The 20,588-nt window shown below is 44.1% G+C and overlaps 2 protein-coding genes across 2 annotated transcripts in view; one reads left to right on the forward strand and one right to left on the reverse strand.

Annotated features, from left to right (window-relative positions):
• Window positions 1-9,102, forward strand: part of JAM3 (junctional adhesion molecule 3) — a 34,146-nt gene extending 25,044 nt beyond the window's left edge. Inside the window, exons 2-9 of the mRNA XM_069876371.1 lie at window positions 1,629-1,694; window positions 2,534-2,647; window positions 3,489-3,641; window positions 3,865-4,067; window positions 4,975-5,074; window positions 5,430-5,559; window positions 6,781-6,835; window positions 7,465-9,102. Of these exons, the coding sequence (XP_069732472.1) occupies window positions 1,629-1,694; window positions 2,534-2,647; window positions 3,489-3,641; window positions 3,865-4,067; window positions 4,975-5,074; window positions 5,430-5,559; window positions 6,781-6,835; window positions 7,465-7,500 (857 nt within the window). The 3' untranslated portion in view covers window positions 7,501-9,102. The remainder of the gene's footprint in view (window positions 1-1,628; window positions 1,695-2,533; window positions 2,648-3,488; window positions 3,642-3,864; window positions 4,068-4,974; window positions 5,075-5,429; window positions 5,560-6,780; window positions 6,836-7,464) is intronic.
• A 2,327-nt stretch (window positions 9,103-11,429) lies between these two features.
• The window catches only part of NCAPD3 (non-SMC condensin II complex subunit D3), a 29,523-nt gene continuing 20,364 nt past the window's right edge, over window positions 11,430-20,588 (reverse strand). The window contains exons 22-33 of the mRNA XM_069876374.1: window positions 20,213-20,292; window positions 18,796-18,933; window positions 18,325-18,458; window positions 17,976-18,175; window positions 17,268-17,378; window positions 16,691-16,849; window positions 15,783-15,940; window positions 15,438-15,565; window positions 15,237-15,314; window positions 11,999-12,073; window positions 11,830-11,890; window positions 11,430-11,737 (exon numbers count right to left, since the gene is read on the reverse strand). Coding sequence (XP_069732475.1) covers window positions 11,626-11,737; window positions 11,830-11,890; window positions 11,999-12,073; window positions 15,237-15,314; window positions 15,438-15,565; window positions 15,783-15,940; window positions 16,691-16,849; window positions 17,268-17,378; window positions 17,976-18,175; window positions 18,325-18,458; window positions 18,796-18,933; window positions 20,213-20,292 — 1,434 coding nt within the window. The 3' untranslated portion in view covers window positions 11,430-11,625. The remainder of the gene's footprint in view (window positions 11,738-11,829; window positions 11,891-11,998; window positions 12,074-15,236; window positions 15,315-15,437; window positions 15,566-15,782; window positions 15,941-16,690; window positions 16,850-17,267; window positions 17,379-17,975; window positions 18,176-18,324; window positions 18,459-18,795; window positions 18,934-20,212; window positions 20,293-20,588) is intronic.

Here is a 20,588-nt window from a genome sequence, read left to right on the forward strand (position 1 = left end):
GGGGAGATCAAGGTGATGTCTTAAGAAGCAATGTTTTCCTGGGAGGGTGGGGAGGCCCTGGCCCAGGTTGCCCAAAGAAGTGGTGGCTGCCTCATCCCTGGAGGTGTTCAAGGCCAGGTTGGATGGGGCTTGGAGCCCCTGGATGGGCTTTAAGTTCCCTTCCAACGTAAACCATGCTGTGATTCTATGCTGAGATCCTTTCTTATCCTTCTCTACATCTCCTTTCAGCTGCCTTTTCTGCTTTTTATTCATGTTTGTTACGACTTTTTTACTCCAAGTAAGACAGCCTTACCTTTTAGATACACCTTCTCTCATTTAACCGAGGCCCTAGTTTCCATCACTTTTAAATTGCTGTTTGATTGAATGTTCAGTCAAGTCAGAGGGCGTCCACCCCTGGATTTCAACAAACTTCTGATTGGGTTGGTAACACCAATGTTGCATGCAGGGCCACGGCTGTTTATTTGGCACCAATTAATTACGTATCTCCTGTAAGACTGGGCTTTGGAGCAGCCTGTTTGGTGAATAGCATAGTCTGAGAGATGAGCCTTGCAACTACCAGAACATCCAGTTCTAAAATATCCTCTGATGAAAGCATGGCTTGTGTCTACTCTTTGGTTCACTTTCTTCCTTCTGTGCCGTTCTGGAGGCTGCCCAGGGAGGTGGTTGAGTCACCTTCCCTGGAGGTGTTTAAGGGACGGGTGGATGAGACTGAGGGATATGCTTTAGTGTTTGATAGGAATGGTTGGACTCGATGATCCGGTGGGTCTCTTCCAACCTGGTTATTCTGTGATTCTGTGATTCTATGATTCTCCCTTGGTAGAGTCGTTGGTGAGTGTGGGTATCCAGCAACACGTGAACGTTGTTGGTACCTGCTCAGGTGAAATGCACAGCAGAAAAGACATGGAAGGCAAGTTTTTCAAAGGGAAATAATACACAAAAGAGGGAAAATTACTGCATTAATTGGAAACATTTTGGTGCTCCGAACAAGAAGTACAATAAAGGGAAATAGCGTGTGGGATAAGGATGCCTTGCAGCATCGCATGACTGCACTTTTGTCCCAGCGTCGGTCGGGCTGGGACTTTGCCCACAGAGCTGAGCTCTACTTTCTCCCAAACCGCAGTCCTTTCATGGTTTACTACTTCGTGCTACATTGCCACGCTGAGCCTTAAAATACTTGAAGACGTAATCAGTGAATGTGAGAGGCTTGGCACGTTCCATCTTCTAGGAACTGATGGAGCTCTTGAGGTCGCTCTCCTTCCTGTCTCTTCCTGACCATCACATTAATTTGCAAAATAGTGTATTTGTTACTGCATTGCTGGAGTAAGAGTTTCTTTACCATCTAAAAAAGCGCAAGGCACAAGGAAATGGCTTGTGCTGGCATTGGTTTTGTGCCGTCATGTTAATCATCTTTAATTGCTACTTCTAACAATTATATTTTCCTGTGTTTACACCACAACTCCTAAATAAACTCAGGCCTGCTGGACCGGCTTTAGTAGCCAGGAATTGGTTTTATCAGGGAAGTTGGTCCTGGCAGCTGGCTGAGAAGAATTCTCAGCAGGCCCTGGGTTTCTAGCTGGGTGACTTATGAGCTGTGCTATTTCTTAGGACCTTCTGTTTATTTTTTCCAGGCTGCAGACTTTTGGCTGTAGAACTGACATCCAGCAACACCAAACCCGTGGTGCAGGAATTCCAGAGTGAGTGCCTGACACAATAGCTGCTCAAAAAATTGAGAAAGATCTTGCTTATTGCTCATGGTATCTGATTTCTCGGGGGAGGCAGGGCTACCGAGAGCCTGAGATTCAGGAAAGTGCTTAAGAATATGGCTGTGTTTCTCCCTGGTTAGCAAAGCACTGGATTGAAATGGTTTATTGAAGTCCTCTGCAAGCCATTGGCATCGCAAAGCGTCTGCCTAAGTGCTTTTTTGAACTGGATCCCAAAAAGAGAGAAAGCAATCGCCTTGCAATTAATATGGTGAAAACGGGGCCAGGAAATGTATATTTTATCTTGGCTCTGCTACTGACATGCAGTGCAATTCTGGGTAAGCCACCTCTCAACCCAGCTGCGATTCCTCCTTCTGTAGAGGAGATGGAGATGTCCACACCTGCTTCAAAGGTGAAGGGGTTTACTGAATTTATCCCCAGGTATTGTGATCCTCATCCCATCCCCAGACACCGCCCAGGGAGATTCTGCATCCCTGGCTCACATTGTAGGCTCTGATCAGCAGGACAGTGCCGTGGTGCGGACTCACCATGTCACAAGGTCTTGTTTGCCCTAACTTTGAGCCCGTAGAGAACAGCGTGTTCATTTCTCTCCATAGTTGATATCTGTTCGGCTATTATTTTTGCTGGCCAAAATCCATCTTCCCCAACAGCTCCTGGAACCCAGCAGTGTTTCTGTTTGTGAGGCAGATGAAAGAGAAGGCTTTGGTTTCTGGGCAGCATCTCCTAGTCAAACACTGTGCAAGATTTCTTAAAGCAGAGGAAAAGCACAGCTGCTTCCTATTAACCTGTATTTCCTTTCTTTCTCCTGCTAGGTGTTGAGCTGTCCTGTATCATCAAATCCACCGTAACACAGGACCCCAGAATCGAATGGAAGAAAATCCGAAACGGCGAAACCTCTTACGTGTATTTTGACAATAAAATGCAGGGTATGATGGTTCATTGTTCTTAGACTTCCAAAACAGCTTTGGAAACAATACAGCTGAGAACAAACAAGTCTGTAAAAGGCAGGGCCTCTGGCTGTCTTGCTGCATTCTTCTGGAAATAGAGCTCGAAGTGCAAGAGGGAGAGAGAGCAGAATGTTCTTTGCTCTCTGCCCTCGTTATTGACATTTCACAGTAGGAAGCCACAAGGAGATGGAGGGAGAGCCTATGTAGGAGACGCTTCTTGGGTAGGAGAACAAATGCAACAACTTCCTTTCTTCAGCTCCTGTTGGTTCTTGAGTGGTCACTGGGTGTCTGAGCCCTCAGGACCAGATGCTGACCCCTCCTGTCTTGCCATAGGAGAGCTGAGGGCTCCACCTGCACTTCAGAAGGGACCTCAGCCTTGAGCTGAGAGCGCTTACTGCTTAGGCAGCACAGTGATTTGCAGCACATGATTAGAAACAGACTGGCTTGACCGTGAATCTCAAACACAGGATTGCTAGTAGGGCTTGGCTCCATCTGCAATTACACCAACACTCTAGATGGAATCAAAGGCCACATCCAAATGGATCTTCCAATGAGACAAGACCCGAGGGTGTCTTGGAAGTGCAATTTTGCCACAGTTTTTGAGATGTGGGGTAGTGCTTTCTAGTTCATCCTCTTACAGGGTTAGCAGTGTTGGTTTCCTTTGTGGTCACTGGTGAGAGGGAGGCACTTTAAAGCACTGAGTTCCTTTCAGGTGGTTCTCTTGACTCCACAGAGTCCAAGATCAACCACTTAATTCAGGAGCCTAAAGTTAGTCTGTGTGACTACCCTGAAATTTCTCTCTCTCTTTCTTCTTCATCAGGAGACTTTGCGACTCGTGCAGAAATTCTGAGCAGGACATCACTGGTGATTAAAAACACCACTCGGATGGACACGGCCACGTACCGCTGTGAAGTGGCAGCGCCATCAGATACTAAAACCATAGATGAGATCAACATCCAGCTCACAGTCCAAGGTATGCTTGAAACCCAGCTACTTCTGCAAGAACTGCTAGTTAGCAGAGGAGGATGGGGGTCTTTCCAGAGTCAAAACTGTGGTGTTCTAGAAGTTGTTTAAAACTACGTGGAAATAAGGGAAAGGTTTGATATCTTTGTAGCACAACCATCTTAGAGAGTGTGTCAGAAATAATTTAGTTCTACACAGCGGTGCCGTTCACGTGGTTTGTATCTTTCCTACAGTGAAGCCGATGACTCCTCGATGCACTGTGCCTAAAGCTGTACCTGTTGGCAAGTCAGCCTCTCTTCACTGCCATGAGAATGAAGGTTTCCCAAAGTCCACTTACAGCTGGTACCGCAACAGCGAACCTTTATCACCAGACACGAAATCAAATGCCAAATCCCATAATTCCTCCTACACTTTGAACCCCGCCACAGGCACTTTGGTAATGCCTTTACAGACATAATCGAGACTTGTTTCACTGGATGAGTTATTTTTAAGGTTGCTTGTAAAAGAAAAATCATAGAATCATAGAATCACCAGGTTGGAAGAGACCCACTGGATCATCGAGTCCAACCATTCCTATCAAACACTAACCCATGTCCCTCAGCACCTCGTCCACCCATCCCATAAACCCCTCCAGGGAAGGTGACTCAACCCGCTCCATGGGCAGCCTCTGCCAATGCCCAATGACCCTTTCCATGAAAATTTTTTCGTAATATTCAGCCTAAACCTCCCCTGGTGGAGCTTGAGGCCATTCCCTCTCATCCTGTCCCCTGTCCCTTGGGAGAAGAACCCAGCTCCCTCCTCTCCACAACCTCCTCTAAGGGAGTTGTAGAGAGCAATGAGGTCTCCCCTCAGCCTCCTCTTCTCCAGGCTAAACACCCCCAGCTCTCTCAGCCGCTCCTCATCAGGCCTGTTCTCCAGCCCCTTCACCAGCTTTGTTGCTCTTCTCTGGACTCACTCCAGAGCCTCAACATCCTTCTTGCGGTGAGGGGCCCAGAACTGACCCCAGGATTCGAGGAGCGGTCTCACCAGTGCCGAGTACAGAGGGAGAAGAACCTCCCTGGACCTGCTGGTCACACCATTTCTGATCCAAGCCAAGATGCCATTGGCTTTCTTGGCCACCTGGGCCACTGCTGGCTCATATTCAGTCGGCTGTCAACCAACACCCCCAGGTCTTTCATCTTTGCATGGCTTTCAAGGAAGGTATAATTTGAGGGTTAGGTGGTCTAGATCTGTGTGGTTTGGGAAAGTAAAGATTAATGAGGGAAGATACTCCCCTAGCTGTTGCTTAAAGTCTCACAGTATCTTTTGTTTCTCATGTCCTTCTTATCTTTTCTCCTCACCAGGTTTTCCATGCCGTGCACAAAGGCGACACCGGCCGTTACTCTTGCATAGCAACAAACGATGCCGGCTTTGCCAAGTGTGAGGAGCAGGAGATGGAAGTCTGTGAGTAGCTCTACATACTTTTTGTCAATGCTGATTAATGTATCACCATAAATCAATTGTCCATAGGGAAGGAAGGGGGGCATCCTAGAGCATGAAATCTTTCCTGCTTTCTCCTATGAGAGAAAGCAAACCCAAACCCAGGAAGAAAACCACAAAACCTAAAAATTCAGGGAAACAGTAAAACCTTGTTCAGATTCCTGAACAGTTTTAGTCTTGGAATCACAGACTTGCCTGTTCCCTATGGATTATCGGGGTTTGCTTAAAATAATTAATAGATGTCATTTTAGCGTATGTAAAGCTAGAATATAGCTGCTACCTTAAAGAAATACTGGATGATGGCTCCTCTCTTTGCCAGATGACCTCAATATTGGTGGGATAATTGGCGGAGTCCTGGTGGTCATAGCAGTTCTGGTGCTCATCTCTCTTGGTATCTGCTGCGCCTACAGGAGGGGTTACTTTGCAAACAGCAAAGAGAGTGGGGAAAGGTAAGCTGGGATCCAAAGTGTTCTTATACAAGTCCCTGCGCCCACAGCTAGCATGAAGTAGTCTGAAGAGCGCCAAAAATCAGTGGCTAAAATGTATTTCAGTGCCTGAATTGGACGTATTTGTTCTTAGTTTCCTACCAGTGACTATGGGCCAACCCAGATTTGGAAGTATCTGATTCCCTGCTGTAAATCCTGCACCATGGCAAAGGTTTCTTTGACTAAGGGAAAGTTTTAGCATGGCTTCTCTTATGCTTGCTGCCAAGACGAGATGGAAGTGTGCAGGCTGTGCTCTGATATCCTCATTCTTTGCATGGGAAGGGGGTACCAGCAGTATTAAATACCTACAGGTGTTTGTCCAACAGGTTATGTACTGATGGCATAATAAGGTCTACAATTTAACGAACAGAGCGTGCTGCACACTTAGTTTAAAGCATCAGGACATGCATAGAAAATGTATGCAGAGGAGGGGGAGGCTCTGCAGGAAATCTCACTGGTTGTGAGAACCTAAATTTGCGATTAAAACCAGCCATTTTAGAGCACACGTTATGTTAAAAACAACAGCATTAGCATCAGAAACAAGCCTTGCTATCCTTACAGAAACTGTAGAAGAGATAATATATGTGAACTCGAGATTCTCACCACAGAGATTTCTTTCATATTAAACGTTGCTTTTCAGCAGAAGTCCCGTCTTTTTTGTTTTGGTTTGTTTTTCAGCAAAAGCTCCAAATACCCAATTTAAATGCAGCTGAGGGTTGGCGTACACTGGACTTGACAGTCCTATATAAATTCTGGATTCCTGTGGGATTGCAGGCAAGCAGCACTTCCTATAACTAAGGGAATGCTGAAGGCATCTGGCAGCAAAGGTTTAAAATGAACTTTGTAATTGCCACAGGAACCAATGCAGGAGGCACCCAGAAAGGTAGTGCAGAGGGAGCAGAGCAGGAGAGCCCAGAAAAGCATCAGTTAATCTCTTTGCAGAATTAGTCTGGTGGAAACACACAGCAATCTTTTACCCTGTGCTGAAGGGGAATTAGGAAAAAAAATCCCAGGCATGAGGAATGATGGAATAAGCACAAATCAATTGTTTGAGCAATGAGCTGGATTTCTCTCTGCTTTCTTTTCATTCGGCTGCTCTTCCTCATTTTCATCTTTCTCAGCACCTCCCCTCTAAAATCCTGCAGTCTCCCAGCCTCAGAAATGAGATCTTTTCCTTTATTTCAGCTACAAGACTCCAGGAAAACCTGATGGTGTTAACTATATCCGGACAGATGATGAGGTAACAAGTGATTTGCACGTAACATCTCTCTGTTAGGGAGAGGAAGAGGGTGGGCAGAGGACTACTAGATTTTTTATCAGACTTTCTTAGAGTGGGCACTGCTCAGAAGCAAGGATGTAGAAGAGAGAGAAAACAGAAGGGTGAAGGCTGAGTCATTTCCTTAGAAATGATGGAGAGTTTAAGTTGCCTTAAGTGACTGATGCCAAGAGCGATCAAACCCAGCAGCTCTGGTCTGTCCCAGTTATCTTATTGCTTGACCCCCTTAGGATGAGTTTCATTGGATTAAGCGGGCAGGCCACGATGCTTTTACAATTTGCATTTTGGGATTTGAATAGATCACTAAGCTCAAGAGCAGAAAAAGCCTCTTGCTATTAGCAGAGACACTAGAGGGAATGAGAAAGTCCCCTGCCATCCTGCCTGGGTGTGTGAGGAGGACAGAAGGAGCACCTGGCCAGTGTGACTGGAGTTTCTCTCTCCTTACCAGTTGGAAGGGGATGCTGTGTAGACTGGGTGATAGAAGTTACACAAATCAGGTCTTTGACAGGCACGGTGCAGTTGGGGCAGCAGGAGCAAAGAGTAACTTGGAAAGCCACTAGATCCTTCATACATCCAGAACTGTTCTGTTGCAGGGTGACTTCAGGCACAAGTCTTCATTTGTCATATAAGACGCCAAAAGAATACTGCAAACCAGCAAAAGCAAGTGTGAAAATACCTCCTCCAGGAACTCAAAGCAAGAGCAAAAGATTAATTAAGTGCGCTTGGAAGAGTTTGGAACACACAAGAACTTGATAGCTAGCTATCTGTATATCTTTGTTTTCTTTGCCAAAGTTTAAAGTAACTCCTCACTGCCCAACTTGCGTCTCCCCTGCCTCTGGAGATACCAACAGGATCACCTAAACCTGTCCTTGGACTGAGGAAGCATTTTAATACTTCCCAAGAGACTGACGGGGCTGTGGAAGTTTGTGGAATTGCCTTCTATTTGTGCTGCAGGGACACGGCCACAATGTGCAAACCAACCAGGGGAACAGCGCTAGGTAAACGTGTAGTAGACATTACTAGTACAATTACTAGTAGACAAAAATGGTGCTGATACAGCAATAGATGGACTTAAAAGAATAAGATTTATCCATGCAAAGGGGAATCGTCCTTTCAGGAGCTTCTTGCCCAGGCCTGGCTGGTGACTTCTACACATTTGTAATTGTCTTGTGCTTTTGACTGTGATGGTTCAGGTGCAGAACGGGGTGTCTGAACAGCCCATAGTGACAGATACCCCTACGGTAAATGCAACTAATGTTCTCAGCCCTTCTCTGTGAACTTACCAGCTCCTCGTTACTCCATTTAACATGAAGCAGGGGCAGCATCAGGCCTGGACTGCTTCTGTTCCCTGCTTTATAGAAAACTCATTGCGCACAGGTAACCCCTCATTATAATCCGCACAAGGCAGGCTCACCTCTCGCGCCTTTTGGCGTCTGGAAGAGGCTTCTAGTGGAGGCAGAGAACCTAGCGCTAAGGCATCCCTTTCAGGAAAATGAAAGCCAAATACTTTTGTGGGCTACGATGGCCGTAAAAGGTACGGAGATATCCTCAAGCTTTTTTACCTTCTCCATTTATTTTGTAAAAATCCCACATTCTAAATTTTTTGCAAAGATATATTTTGATTACTTCAGAAAAGGTAACGTTTCTATTTAAAGTGTAAATACGTGATGCCAGCAGTCTGTAAGTAACGTAGCTATTTTTTTTACTCTTTAAGCTACAGGGAGGAGCTCAGCTGTTGCTATAGGATGGCACTGCCAGAGCATATCAGTATTACTGCAAAGTGTAGTAAAAACTGCAGGTGGGACAGCATCTCTTTCGTCTTAAGCCAGCTTCAGTGATTTCCTTGTCACGAGAGGTCTTACAGACACAGAACAGAGTCACTCAGGGATAGTTTTTGTAAATTTATGGCAGGAGCTATCAACTTTTTTATATCTAAAACTTCCTTATCTTGCCAGTGACCAACACTTTTGTTTTTGTTGTTGCAAAAAATATCCAAGGATGGCTTTTTGGGTTCAGTTCCTACACGGTGACAGAGTGACTTCAATGTTTGCTACCCCTCTGCAAGTTCCCTAAAGCACTAACACAGCAACGTTACAGGTTTAAACTGTATAGCCAAGGCAACTGGTTCTGGAGTTGGGCAAGCAAAAGCTCCATACAAAAGCACTTTTGTAGTGTCAGTTGCAACTTTTCTCTAGATAGTAAAAAGAAAAAGAGTAAAAAAAGAAAACAAATTGTTTCTCTTGGCTTTAGAGAGAATTGGAAACAAGTGTTTTGCAGAGTTGATAGTGTCGAGCAGCGTTGGGTAATATAAAACTGCAAGATGTGGATGCAACACTAGAACTGTGCTGTGGTTTAAGGATTTTTAATGTAGCATAATTTAGTGTTCTTGTATTTCCAATATGAATTGAGTTGTCTTAACTTTTCCTGTATACAGTATTTTGGATACTTGACGATTTGGACTGTCAGTGTTATTTTTTAGTGTTCTGCATTAACCTGCTGTGTTTCCTAGGGGCCTCGCTGGACATGCCATTGCTGCATTTGTTTTGCCTAAACAAAGTGTTCTCACTTCTCCTTTTGCTAATTAAAGCAAAAATAAGGATGGGGCAGCACTAACCCCATGCTCTCTGTTAAACTCGGACAGTACCACTGCTACCTTGCAGCTACTTCATGGTTACCTTCTTCAGACCTGCTCTTTACTGGCTGCACGCTGCCTCTAATCATTACGACAGCAGTGAGGGTAACATTCCTTTGCACCTTCTGTATATCCACTATTCTTTTTCTATGCTGCTTTTAGGATACCTATAATAAAGGAGAGAGAGAAAAGGTTGGAATCAATGTAGGTCTGGGCACTATGGGAGCACAATCTGCAGTCTCACCATGAGCCAAAGGCAGCCTTCAAAAGAAAAGCCAGCAAGCTAAGAATCCGCTTATCTTTCAGTTCTGAAATGTGACAGTGGCATCTCTAACGAGAGAAGGGGAGATGATCCCCCTGATACAGCTCACGAGATCTGATTGATGGATTTCATTGTATTATTGTGAATAATATTCAGGTTTGTACTAATGTATTATGTTTAACTTTGCCAAGAATGTTTTACATAAATACCAAGCTATAAAGCATTCTTGTAGGGTTTGTTTGGTTTTCATTTTGTCTTTTTAAACAGCTGTACTAGTGGAGGCTTCTGTTTCCAATTCAGTGAAATAAGAGCAAGTCTATTCTATCACGGCACCCATTTCCTTGTACAGGGCTGAAGGTTACAGAAAGTCCAAGGCATTGGACAAATGTTCTCTTCTTGGACCCTGGTTCTTCTCTAGAGAAGACAGATTAACCTCAACTCTGCTCAAGGACAGAACAAGAACTAAGAAAGCACAGGTCAGGAAATCAACTATTCCAATTTACCACTCAGACTGGTTAAGTAATATTTTAAGACAGGAGAGAAGGTACAGAATAAATGGATGTGGCTATAATTGACCATCACTTAAGCCAAACCCATTCCGTTCATCCAGACTTATTGCATTTATCCCATTTCCAGGTTTTTGACTATGATTTTGAAGATGAAGTTTAACCTCACTTGAAGGTTTCTGTGATCTTCAAAGCAGAAGAGGAGAAGTGAGGGCAAATGAGGGGGTGCCAGTGTAGGAGGCAAGTGCCACGGGAAGGGCTGTGGCAAAAGCTCGCTCAGCATCTCTGTTTCCACTTGTGCAGGAAAGCCTGCTTCACTTGTGTTGTTCATGCCCAAATTAGATAACCCAGCATGAATAAAACAGATTCCCTTCTCAAGCTTGAATCAAACCTAGGGCAAGAGCTCTGTAACAGAAGCTAACAAGGGAAAAATTTCAGTTAGGTTAACATGGCATCAGAGACACTCAGGAATGGTCAGATTCCAGCATTTATGATAAACAAGTTATCTGCGCAGAGCTCAAAGCTATGCTTACGACTTACCAACCTTAATTTTAGTGAGTTACTCATATCCTGCTTGCAGTCAAATAAGAGTCTATATTTAAAAGCTGCTGGGTCCAACATTAATTGAACTGAGTGCCTAAGATACCAGCGACGTAGTAGAAGAGACTTGGAGGCTTTAGAAAGCTATAGAAGAAAATAATTCCTCCGTCAGATCAAGAAGAGGGGAGAAGCTGGGGGTGGAATTAATTCTGTAACCATTTATTTTCATAAAATGTTAATAGTTGGAAATAACATAGCTCAGGAATGGAAATATTCCATATAAAAGAACATTAAGGCTGTTCATACACACAGGAGTTTGCACACCAAATAAGAGGTGATGTAGCGTGCAATTACCAGATTTAGGGGTGTGGCAGTGACAAGCTGTTCTACCTTTGTTTGAATTAAAGCAACTCTAGTATATAACCAGGAGGGACAATGAGGGATCGAGTGAATAAGCTGAGCCACTCACTTCCCTACAAGCTGTGATAAATACATTTATTACTAAGCTTGTGGTAACATTATGCTCTTACTTTTCCAAATGGACAAATTATACAACCTGTGAGCCAAGAACAAGCCTCCCTTTACACTGCAGCTTGCTTAGCAGTCCACTAAGTTATGTCAAAAGCAGCAACTTACAATATATACATGTGTGACTACAGGCTTTGTATGCCTGTATCCTACACAGTTTTGCGTTAAAAGCAAATAGGAATAGATAAGGAAGGACATATGCCTGCAAGGATTTATAATTACAGAGGAAAAGAACAGGTAGGCATCAGGCAACATGGTGACTCTGTACAGAAGTTCAACAAAAAGATCAGTTTTCTGGTTTTAGTGGTGTTCTCCGCTGGGACCGCCTCAGAGGGACATTTTGGCTGCTTTTTTTCCTTGCTGGGGATTCTACTTTCCACTCCTGCGGCAGGGACGGGCTAGAAAAAGGAAGCAGAACAGCCATTTATCTTAAAGCACTTTACCAGTCTTTGTCATCGTTACTGTTATTTCAGACCTGCATTGAACTTACGGCCTCTCTGGCGATGTCAAACAGATAATATCTCTTGGCTTGTCCTCAGACTCTTCCTTGTCTGCAAATAATGCATATATTCCCATATTTTAAAAAATGCCACAGATTTGATAATTTTGGGTGGTTCACCCCCCTCCCTCCCAAAGTTATAACCACAAAGATAACTTGCCTGTAGCTGAACCAGGTGTGCGCGTCAAGCTGATATAACTGACCCCAGCACCAAAAGTCACTTCATTAATGGTCTCTGGAAGGAAAAAAAAAATCACATCTCAGCAGTCAGCTCTTGACACAGCCAGAGGGCAAGGCATAGCGTAATAGAACACTCAAGTGTCACTGAGTAGGTATTTCCATTAATTGCAAGCACATATTCATCTCTCTTTTCCAGCCCAGCAGATTGCAGCGTCTCCCATCCAGCCTCAAAACTATGTGCTGGATCTGATGGGCCATCTGTGCACATCAGCTTCCTACTCTAGACTTACAGCCTTCCTCGTACGTGGAGGAAATCGATTTAAATACAGGACCTCAGTCATGCGCCTCCTTGTCCTGCGTAGGTGGGAAAGCCACACCTTCCATTGAAACTCTGCCATCTTTCACAACACCACATTAGATTCAGACCAGTTGCTTTGCCTCGTCAAAGCAGAATGTGGGACCCCCGAAGGCTGACAAATGATGGAATGGTTTGGGTTGGAAGGGACCTTAAAGCCCATCCAGTTCCAGCCCGCCTGCCATGGGAAGGACACCTCCCACTAGAGGAGACTGCTCAAAGCCCCATCCAACCTGGCCTGGAACGTGGGGCAGCCACGACTCCTCTGGCAACATGGGCCAGTGCCTCACCCTCGTCGTGAAGAGTTTCTTCCTAGTGTCTAATCTAAATCTTTCCCCTTCCAATTTAAAGCCATTCCCCATCAACCTGTCACTTCCTTGTAAAAAGCCCCTCCCCAGCTCTCTTGTAGCCCCTTTTGGTACTAGGGGCTGCTCAAAGGTCTCCCTGGAGCCTTCTCTTCTCTAGGCTGAACAACCCCAACTCTCTGAGCCTGTCCTCACAGCAGAAGTGGTCCAGCCCTTGGATCATCTTTGTAGCCTCCTCTGGATGTTCAAAGGACCTGAACAGCCTTTCTGTGAAGAACTAGCTGCATCCAGACAAGAAGAATCACTTGACAATGAAGCTAGGTAGAATTTAGCTTGACGGAACAGGCCATAGTTGTCAGCTGTCTCTTTCCTGTCATTCATCTTGGGAGAGATGTCACAATATTCAGATTTTACTTTACTCAATGCTCTGTTTTATGCTCACGTTTCCCAGAATCTTTCAAAAGGAATTAAGGTAAAAAGTGCTTTATAGGACAGGAGTTAGAAATTCTGCTAAAAGGACTTCTCTCTGCAGTCTATCTGCTTCCCTCTCCTGGAAGGGAATCTCTAAAGCTTGTAGCAGAAATCCAGCTTGTTTCATCTGCTGCAGGTGGCCTCTGCATCTCTCAAGACTGACCGGCAAGTGTTCTGACTATTGTGCAGTGTCTGCCTTATCAAGGTACCTTGGTTAATGAGAAGTTTATGGGAAATGAAGGAAATGGTGAAGAACTGACATCAAGCAGGGCTTCCCATGCAAACAAAGGTGGTAACTGCACAACACGTGAAGCAATATAAAAACTTGCTCAGGCCCACTTAGCCATTCCCAAAGTAAGAAGCAGGAGTTGAGGACACCCAAGGACAACAGGAGAGAGCGACAGCCAGAGCAGTCTGATAAAATAAAGAGAGGAGGCAGCTGCTCTTTACTTTGAAAGTACAAAATGGTTTACAAAGAACTGCATCACCCATAGTTGGAGAGTGATGCACCAGAGAAATAGAAATGTTTTATTTTGATTGCCTGTCAGCCTGCAAGACCCAGCGTCACCACGCAGATGGCTAAACACACGCAAACCGAAGTGATGATACTGCTCCGTACAGTTTGTCTCCCCGCTGAAGGACACATGCTGCCTCCAAGCAAAGAAGGAATTCAGCCTCAGTACCACTGCAGACTAATGTTCTTCCTTCTTTTTCACCATATGGTGCTTAAGAGAAACAGCCGTGCAGGCTTCCAGACAGAGATGTGGAGCTTAAAGATTTCTGCTCTCTAAAAACATACCCCCAGTTTTTTTGCACAAAGATCATCGCTTGTTGCTCAGGCAGCAGAGAGAAACAAGAGGCAGACAAATCTAGCCAAACAGCAGAGCATGCAGGGAAGAGAAGGGTCAGATTTTCCAGTGGATGCACATCACTGACGCTGGTTTGCTCCTGCCTGCTCAGGGACGTCAGGTATTTTCAGACTGCTGCACCGCTGACTGCCTTATTGGCTACGTGTCGTTTGCTCTCCTGTGTGCGTGCAGGTCAGGGGGTTGCAGAAATACAGGCAGAGCTCAGTCAGATACCTGTGCTTCTGCAATATCTCCACAACAATCCACAGCTCCCTAATGCAAGATGACCTGTCAGACGCTCACCTATACTCCCAGTTGGAGGAGGGTGTTCATCACAATTTGCACTACAGCAGAGATGCCCTAAAGGAGCTTAGCAGCAAATTGACAGAAAGGAAGGGAATCTACTGCTAGAACTCAGCTCCATTAGTGTTTTACTATAACTTGGAGAAAGCAACACTGCAGAATGCTATGAGACTGTCAGAAAGCATTCTGATAAAGCCTAGCTTTTGAAGGTCAAGTTTTGTGAGATGGCACTTCAGCTGCAATGGACAAAACCACAGCGAACTCACACAATTTGTATATTAAAGATTCCTCTCTGTGTAATTTTTTACTTTAATTTCCACAGCAGAGTGGAAAAAAAAAAAAAGAAATTCCTTCGATGCTCAGTTCAGTTCTTTCTTAGGGTAGAACACACACGCACACTCAGTAATGACTGTGCAGGTTATTAATCCCACTCGAGCACTTGAACACATCTCTGTGTTCCCTCTCAAAGTTGGAACAGCTCACTCCTTTCTCTAGAAGGAGATTGTATTTCACCTGAGATCCTTTGCTGGGACAACAGGAACCCCCTATCTTAGGGCTCAAAAAGACCAGACCTTGAGTATTTCTTGTATGTGTTGAGCAATGCTACCACGGAACCATGACAACATGCCTGCTCAGCACCCCTGAGTTGATGAAGGAAGAAAGGGCAGTAGCCCCTTTACTTCAGCAGCCCAAAATAAACAAACACTCTCCTGCACTGACTCAATACTATCACACCCTGTGACATGTAAACTCTCCTTTCCTATGGACACTATTCATCTAAGGCCTTCAATTTAATTTATCTACCATGTAGATAAATACATAATCTCTAGCTATCAATGACTAATCTTCTCTGCTTGCTAGGGCAGCCGTGCATTGCTACTTCTCTCAATGAGAGCTCAGCCCAATCTGGAAAGGATTCCATTGCATTTTACTTACGTTCCGGTGTGCTGATTGCCCGGCCCACCACAAGACCATTTTCTCCAGTTGACGTTGGATTCAGGCTTTGAAAGGATACTACAAATAACAAGGAAATAATTAAGAATAGTGAAATATTCACTCAGAGACCTCAAGGGCTAACAATCAGGCTCTATCAATAGTTTAGTCTGATGCCAGATAAGTTTGCAACAAGTGCCCTACCTTGCTTGCTGCTGGTTGTGCTTGATGGAAGTGATAGAGCAGATAAAACTCCTCCAACACTCTTGCTTCTGGCTTCCATCGCTTTCTTGGCAGAGTTCAGAATGGCAAACGTGTTCAAGGACGCTGGTCTACAGAGTAGAAACCACAATAGAAACAGTGATTTCCTTCTGCAGGCTTGGGTGAGATGCATGTAATGAGGAGATCTGTGCCCTTCCAATCCCTTATGAACTTAAACATCAAATGTAATGGAGAAGATTTTGCTGCAACGGTTTCAAACCATTAAAGAGTGGACAAGCAGGAACCCTGCAGAATATGGTAACTGGTAACATAAACAGAAACCCGTACCTGTGACCAGGTAATGGCTGCCTCAGAACATTGGCACCAGGTGTAGCAAACTCAGGAGTCACAGAGGAAGGATTTGATCCAGGTGGCAAGGACTTTCTCCCACTTAAAGGAGACTGAGCAGGAGTTGGCTGCAGAAAAGAGGAGAAAAGATCATATGTCTAACAACGGATGCAAGCATAGAAAACTCTGCATACAAGAAATTTAGATGTAAATGCTGTGCAATTAAGAACAACCCTTTGTGAGAGGTGTAAAGCAGTGCTAGGAAGAAAGCTATTAGCCAGAATTTTGACAAGAAGTGAATGGGAAGTTTTGATGGGATACGCACGTCCTAGTTTAGAGGTCTATATATAGGTGCTTTTCTGAAGTCGGCAGAGAAAGGCACTTCCAGGGTAAAAGTCATCTCCTCTTAAGGTAGGTGTCTAAAATAGTTCAGGACAATTGGCCCAAGCACCTACATAGTTCTTTACTTTGACTTTAAAAGAGGATCTGCGTGACTAGGACAGATGTAAGTTTCCACTCTGTCTACACCTAAAGTCAGACAAAATGAACCCTTCTCTTTTTGACCTGTTTATCATTTCTATCACTCTGGGAACAGAGAGTAAGACAACACATAAGCACAGACAGTGGCAGATTAGACTTAGTTTTCCCTTTACATTGAATACTTCTTTTTACATTAACTGTTGGCTGCTCCTCTTTGCCTAACATGTATTGCTTGTTGTCATTCTAAGCATATTAAATGACTCTGAAACCATAGCTTCTGTCAGCAAATGCAAAGAGATATGAGAATTTTATATAACCATTCTGTTAGAAGTCCTGTAACAGGTTCATGGACACACAGAGTTTGGGTGCTACATGTACACAAACTTTAGCAGAGAAGCCAGTACATGTAGAGGGCTAAAGGCAACAACAACCTCTGCCTGCACTGCTGAGACCTGCTCCTCATCTGACTCCTTCTCCCTGGCCAGCTGCTCTTCGTATTTCTTCATATCGTACTCCAGCTCGGCCGCCAGCTGCTTGTCCACGGCAAAGAAGTCTTTGATTTCAGTTCGGTAGTCTTGCATCATTTCCTGGAGCAATATAAGGAATGTTTAAACGCTTTCAGAACTCTCTCCTGACTACTGATTCACGTCTCCATTCAGATCACAGCTGCTTAAGTGCAAAAGGAAATACCAGTTGGTACAGCAGAGGTGTTTTTAACAGACTAAGAGTTTCGATTCCAATTTGTACTTCAGAACATGAAAAAGCTTCCCAGCGTTGAAGCTCTCTGCCCACATCCCACTGAGGGGGCTCACACGTAACACACTGAGATCCTTATCTAAAATCCCTCCACCTCCTACATTATTTAACACAGTGGCAATGTCACAACATCATCTGTCTTCTAAATCTCCTTCTAAGAAGACTGCTTGTTCCATCACTGGTTGCACATCTAACACATTACCTCAAGAAAGGAAAAAAACCCACCCAGTAAGAAAACAGTTCCCTTACCCGTAGATAGTTCATGAGGTCCCTAAGAGCTGGGATCCTCTTCTGCTCCATTAAAGCCTTCAGTGACGTGATTATTGGGATGACATTTTCTACAAAGTTCTTCTTTTGAACCTTTGTTTGAACAAGGCATGAACAGTTACATGATGCAATCAAGGAGAAGCCACTCTGCGGTTAGATGAATGGCCCAAGCAAGAGGAGTTACTGCTCCACAGCAAGCAAATTACAGCAATTAAGCCTGCTCTTATGCCACGCAGTCGCCTAACCTAAGTGAAGTCTTCTAAGATACATCAAATCACTAAGTCAGTCTGTTCCCACACTGAAGGCAAATTGCCAAAAGGTTCACCAAAACATATTGTTAGGCTCAAATGCTTTACCAATAAGAGATATGTGGCACAAATTTAGCCTAGCTTAGCTTCACTGACTTCAGAGAAAACACACTTTCCATCACTTCAACTGACAGGTCAAGTACAAAAATCCTTCACAAACCCAGCCATAATGTTTTGTCTTCACAACATGCAGTGCTTGCACAAGCACCCTCAGATCAGAGTGGACATACAGGCAGAGCATGAATAACAGCCTACAAGAGCGGTACATCACTGGCATCACTGTCACTTGGATAATTTTGCACAAGCTTCTGGCACAGAAAGGTAAAATTCCTCCCAGTATGCTGGCCAGCCCTCTTCCCACGCCAGGTCAAGTGCCGTTCACCTGTGAGATGAGCTTCTTTTGCGCTGCTTGCATGACAGCATTGGCCGTTGCCACTTCTTCTTCCTCAGGCTGAATGTCTTCACTGGGTTTTGATCTCATCGTTGACAGCTTGATTTCTTTGCAGCTAAGGACTGCAAACGTATCTGAGAGAAGCTCACTGGCTTCCATGTCCAGAGGAAGGGCATTGTCCACAAAGCATGCTAGAACACACAGGGAAGAAATAAGAGGTATTTTACTGGAAACTGCAGTGCTGGTAAAGATAGGAAGATAACACAGCTGCATTGAGATCCTAAGGTTTCATACAGACAACAGTTCTTTGTATGCCAGATTTTTAAGGACAGACCCATACCTAGGATGCTGTGGCTGATCTTTGTTGTAATGTTGAATCGCTGCTCATCTGTAAAGCGGTCTAGCAGGAACGTGTAGATACGCATCCTTTTTTCTTTGTTATCTTTTCCCTTCAGGGAGAAGAGATCCTTTGACCTGTGGTAGAGGAAGACATTTTACAAGGGTCAACTCACATTCTGCCAACTTGCAACAATAATAAGACTTTAAATCAGCAAGGAATATTTGAATGGCACTTTCAAGACCCAAAAAACCTGTTAGGATACTACACACTGCCGGATATCACGTGCAGGCCTCCCCAGAAGCATCACAGGGAAAGCAGGACACTCTTAATTTAACACTATTCCCTCTAGCTGTTTCCCCTCTATTGTACAGATAATTACAAAGCACTGTGAGCTCTTCATTGTAACCAAAAAGATGCGTGGCCAGACACCCCGTATTTAGCAATAAGGAGATACAAACGTGCTCCACTGACCGCACGCTCTGGGGGAATCTGTTGTACTTCTCATGTTTCTCGTAGCTATTGAAATGGAAGATGCACTCAATGAAGTGTTGGGAGAACATCATTGGATTCCTCCTCAGCAAGAGATGCACCAAGCAGAACTCTCCAAACCTGGAACAGAGGAAAAAAGAAGAAATTATAATCAGGCAGCTTCTAAAAGCCACACTCAAAACAACATTGGGTTCATAAGACATAGTCGAGAATTATCCTCGAAGTCTCCTTCAATACCGCATTTAATTCTTGCCCAGCTCCATCTGGGCTTGAACAAGGGTATCAGTTTATTGACTTTAAGCTTTTTTCATCCAGAAAGAGTAAGAAGGTTTCAGCACTCACAATATTACTTCACTTTTTTGCCATTAAAGTAACCAGAGGCAGAAATAAATTTGAACTTGAATTCAAGCACAACACTTTCATTATTTAAATAACTTAAGCTCTATTGTGGTTGAAATGCCTTGTGAAAAAAGAATCTCCTGCAAGAGCTGCAAGTTAATCCCAGACTTGAATGTATTTTTTGTCTGGATGGAGTCACTGAATGCAGATGCAAAGAAAAAGGCTCCCAAAGAAATAACACCATGTTCCTTAGCTAAAACTTTAAGAACGTGGTGCTGCAATGTCACCATCTACTGGAAAGACATTTTTACATATTAAAAACTCACTGAAGACAAATGAAAGCATGAATATGCACTAGCAAGCAATGGTAGGTTGATGGCGCTGGAAACGGCAGTCCTTAGACGGACTCTTCAAGGTAGAAGCAAGTAGAAAGCTGTCCAATCCTCCCTTGAATCCAGCATCCCCAAATCATCAACCATCCCTAGAGGAACCTGTCCTGCTCTCATCTCTCATGTAACAGAGCAGCTGGAGACTTTGAAGCTTATAAAAACTTCATAAACGTGCACTTAAAGCCAGAGTGCATAATTCCTCTTACATTTCCAAGTATTACAAAATGTAGTATAAGGCTTAAAAACACAAGGCGTGCCATCTAAGAAAAAAGAGAATATTCAATCCTATTCCTAGAACAAAACCAGCACTCAAGACACAGCCTGTTAGAAAACCACGAGGAAGGTTTCACAAAGGCTCGTTTCAAAAGCTTCTTTTATCTGAATAAATGACAGTCAAAAATAGAGCAGAGTTGCATGTTCTGAAGACAACCAAGAACATGTCTTGCTATCCTGGGACCTCCAAATGACTCTGAAAGAGACAGTGTTCACCACTCCTTTGCTACCACTGCAGACCCTAAAGTGTGAACAACTCTGAGTGAAGAGGTTAACGGGAAAATCATCTGCTTTCTCGCTGAAATTCTTCTCCATATGCTGGTGGTGCAAGACTGAGACTCCTCTGACTACATCCCTGATCTTCAACTCCTTCACTGTTTTATAGATGAGCATTTTACCTGGCAATATCTGGATTTGGGTCCACCAAGACACTAACGAAACGGAAGAAGAGACAGTCTTTCCATTTCACAAACTCCTCCTATAAGAAAATCAGCAGACAACAAATTATTAACCTGAATTGGGAAAAACTTAGTGTGAACCTTCAGACTTATAGTCAGGACAATATCTGATGGAGCCCAGCAGGATGTAACTCAGGCAAATGCACAAGCCATACAGCTTCAGCTGTACGTACACAACATGAAGATCAAAACGACAGTGTTTTGGAGGATGCTTTAAGCAGCATGTTCACCACACCAGCAAGCATCGAATTTTACAACAGGTATCAATAAAAAAGCAGAAACATGAAAAATCTGTTCTCCCATCTCAGCACATTCT

The sequence above is a fragment of the Phaenicophaeus curvirostris genome, chromosome 25 (assembly GCF_032191515.1).
Source record: "Phaenicophaeus curvirostris isolate KB17595 chromosome 25, BPBGC_Pcur_1.0, whole genome shotgun sequence".
Taxonomy (NCBI): Eukaryota; Metazoa; Chordata; class Aves; order Cuculiformes; family Cuculidae; genus Phaenicophaeus; species Phaenicophaeus curvirostris.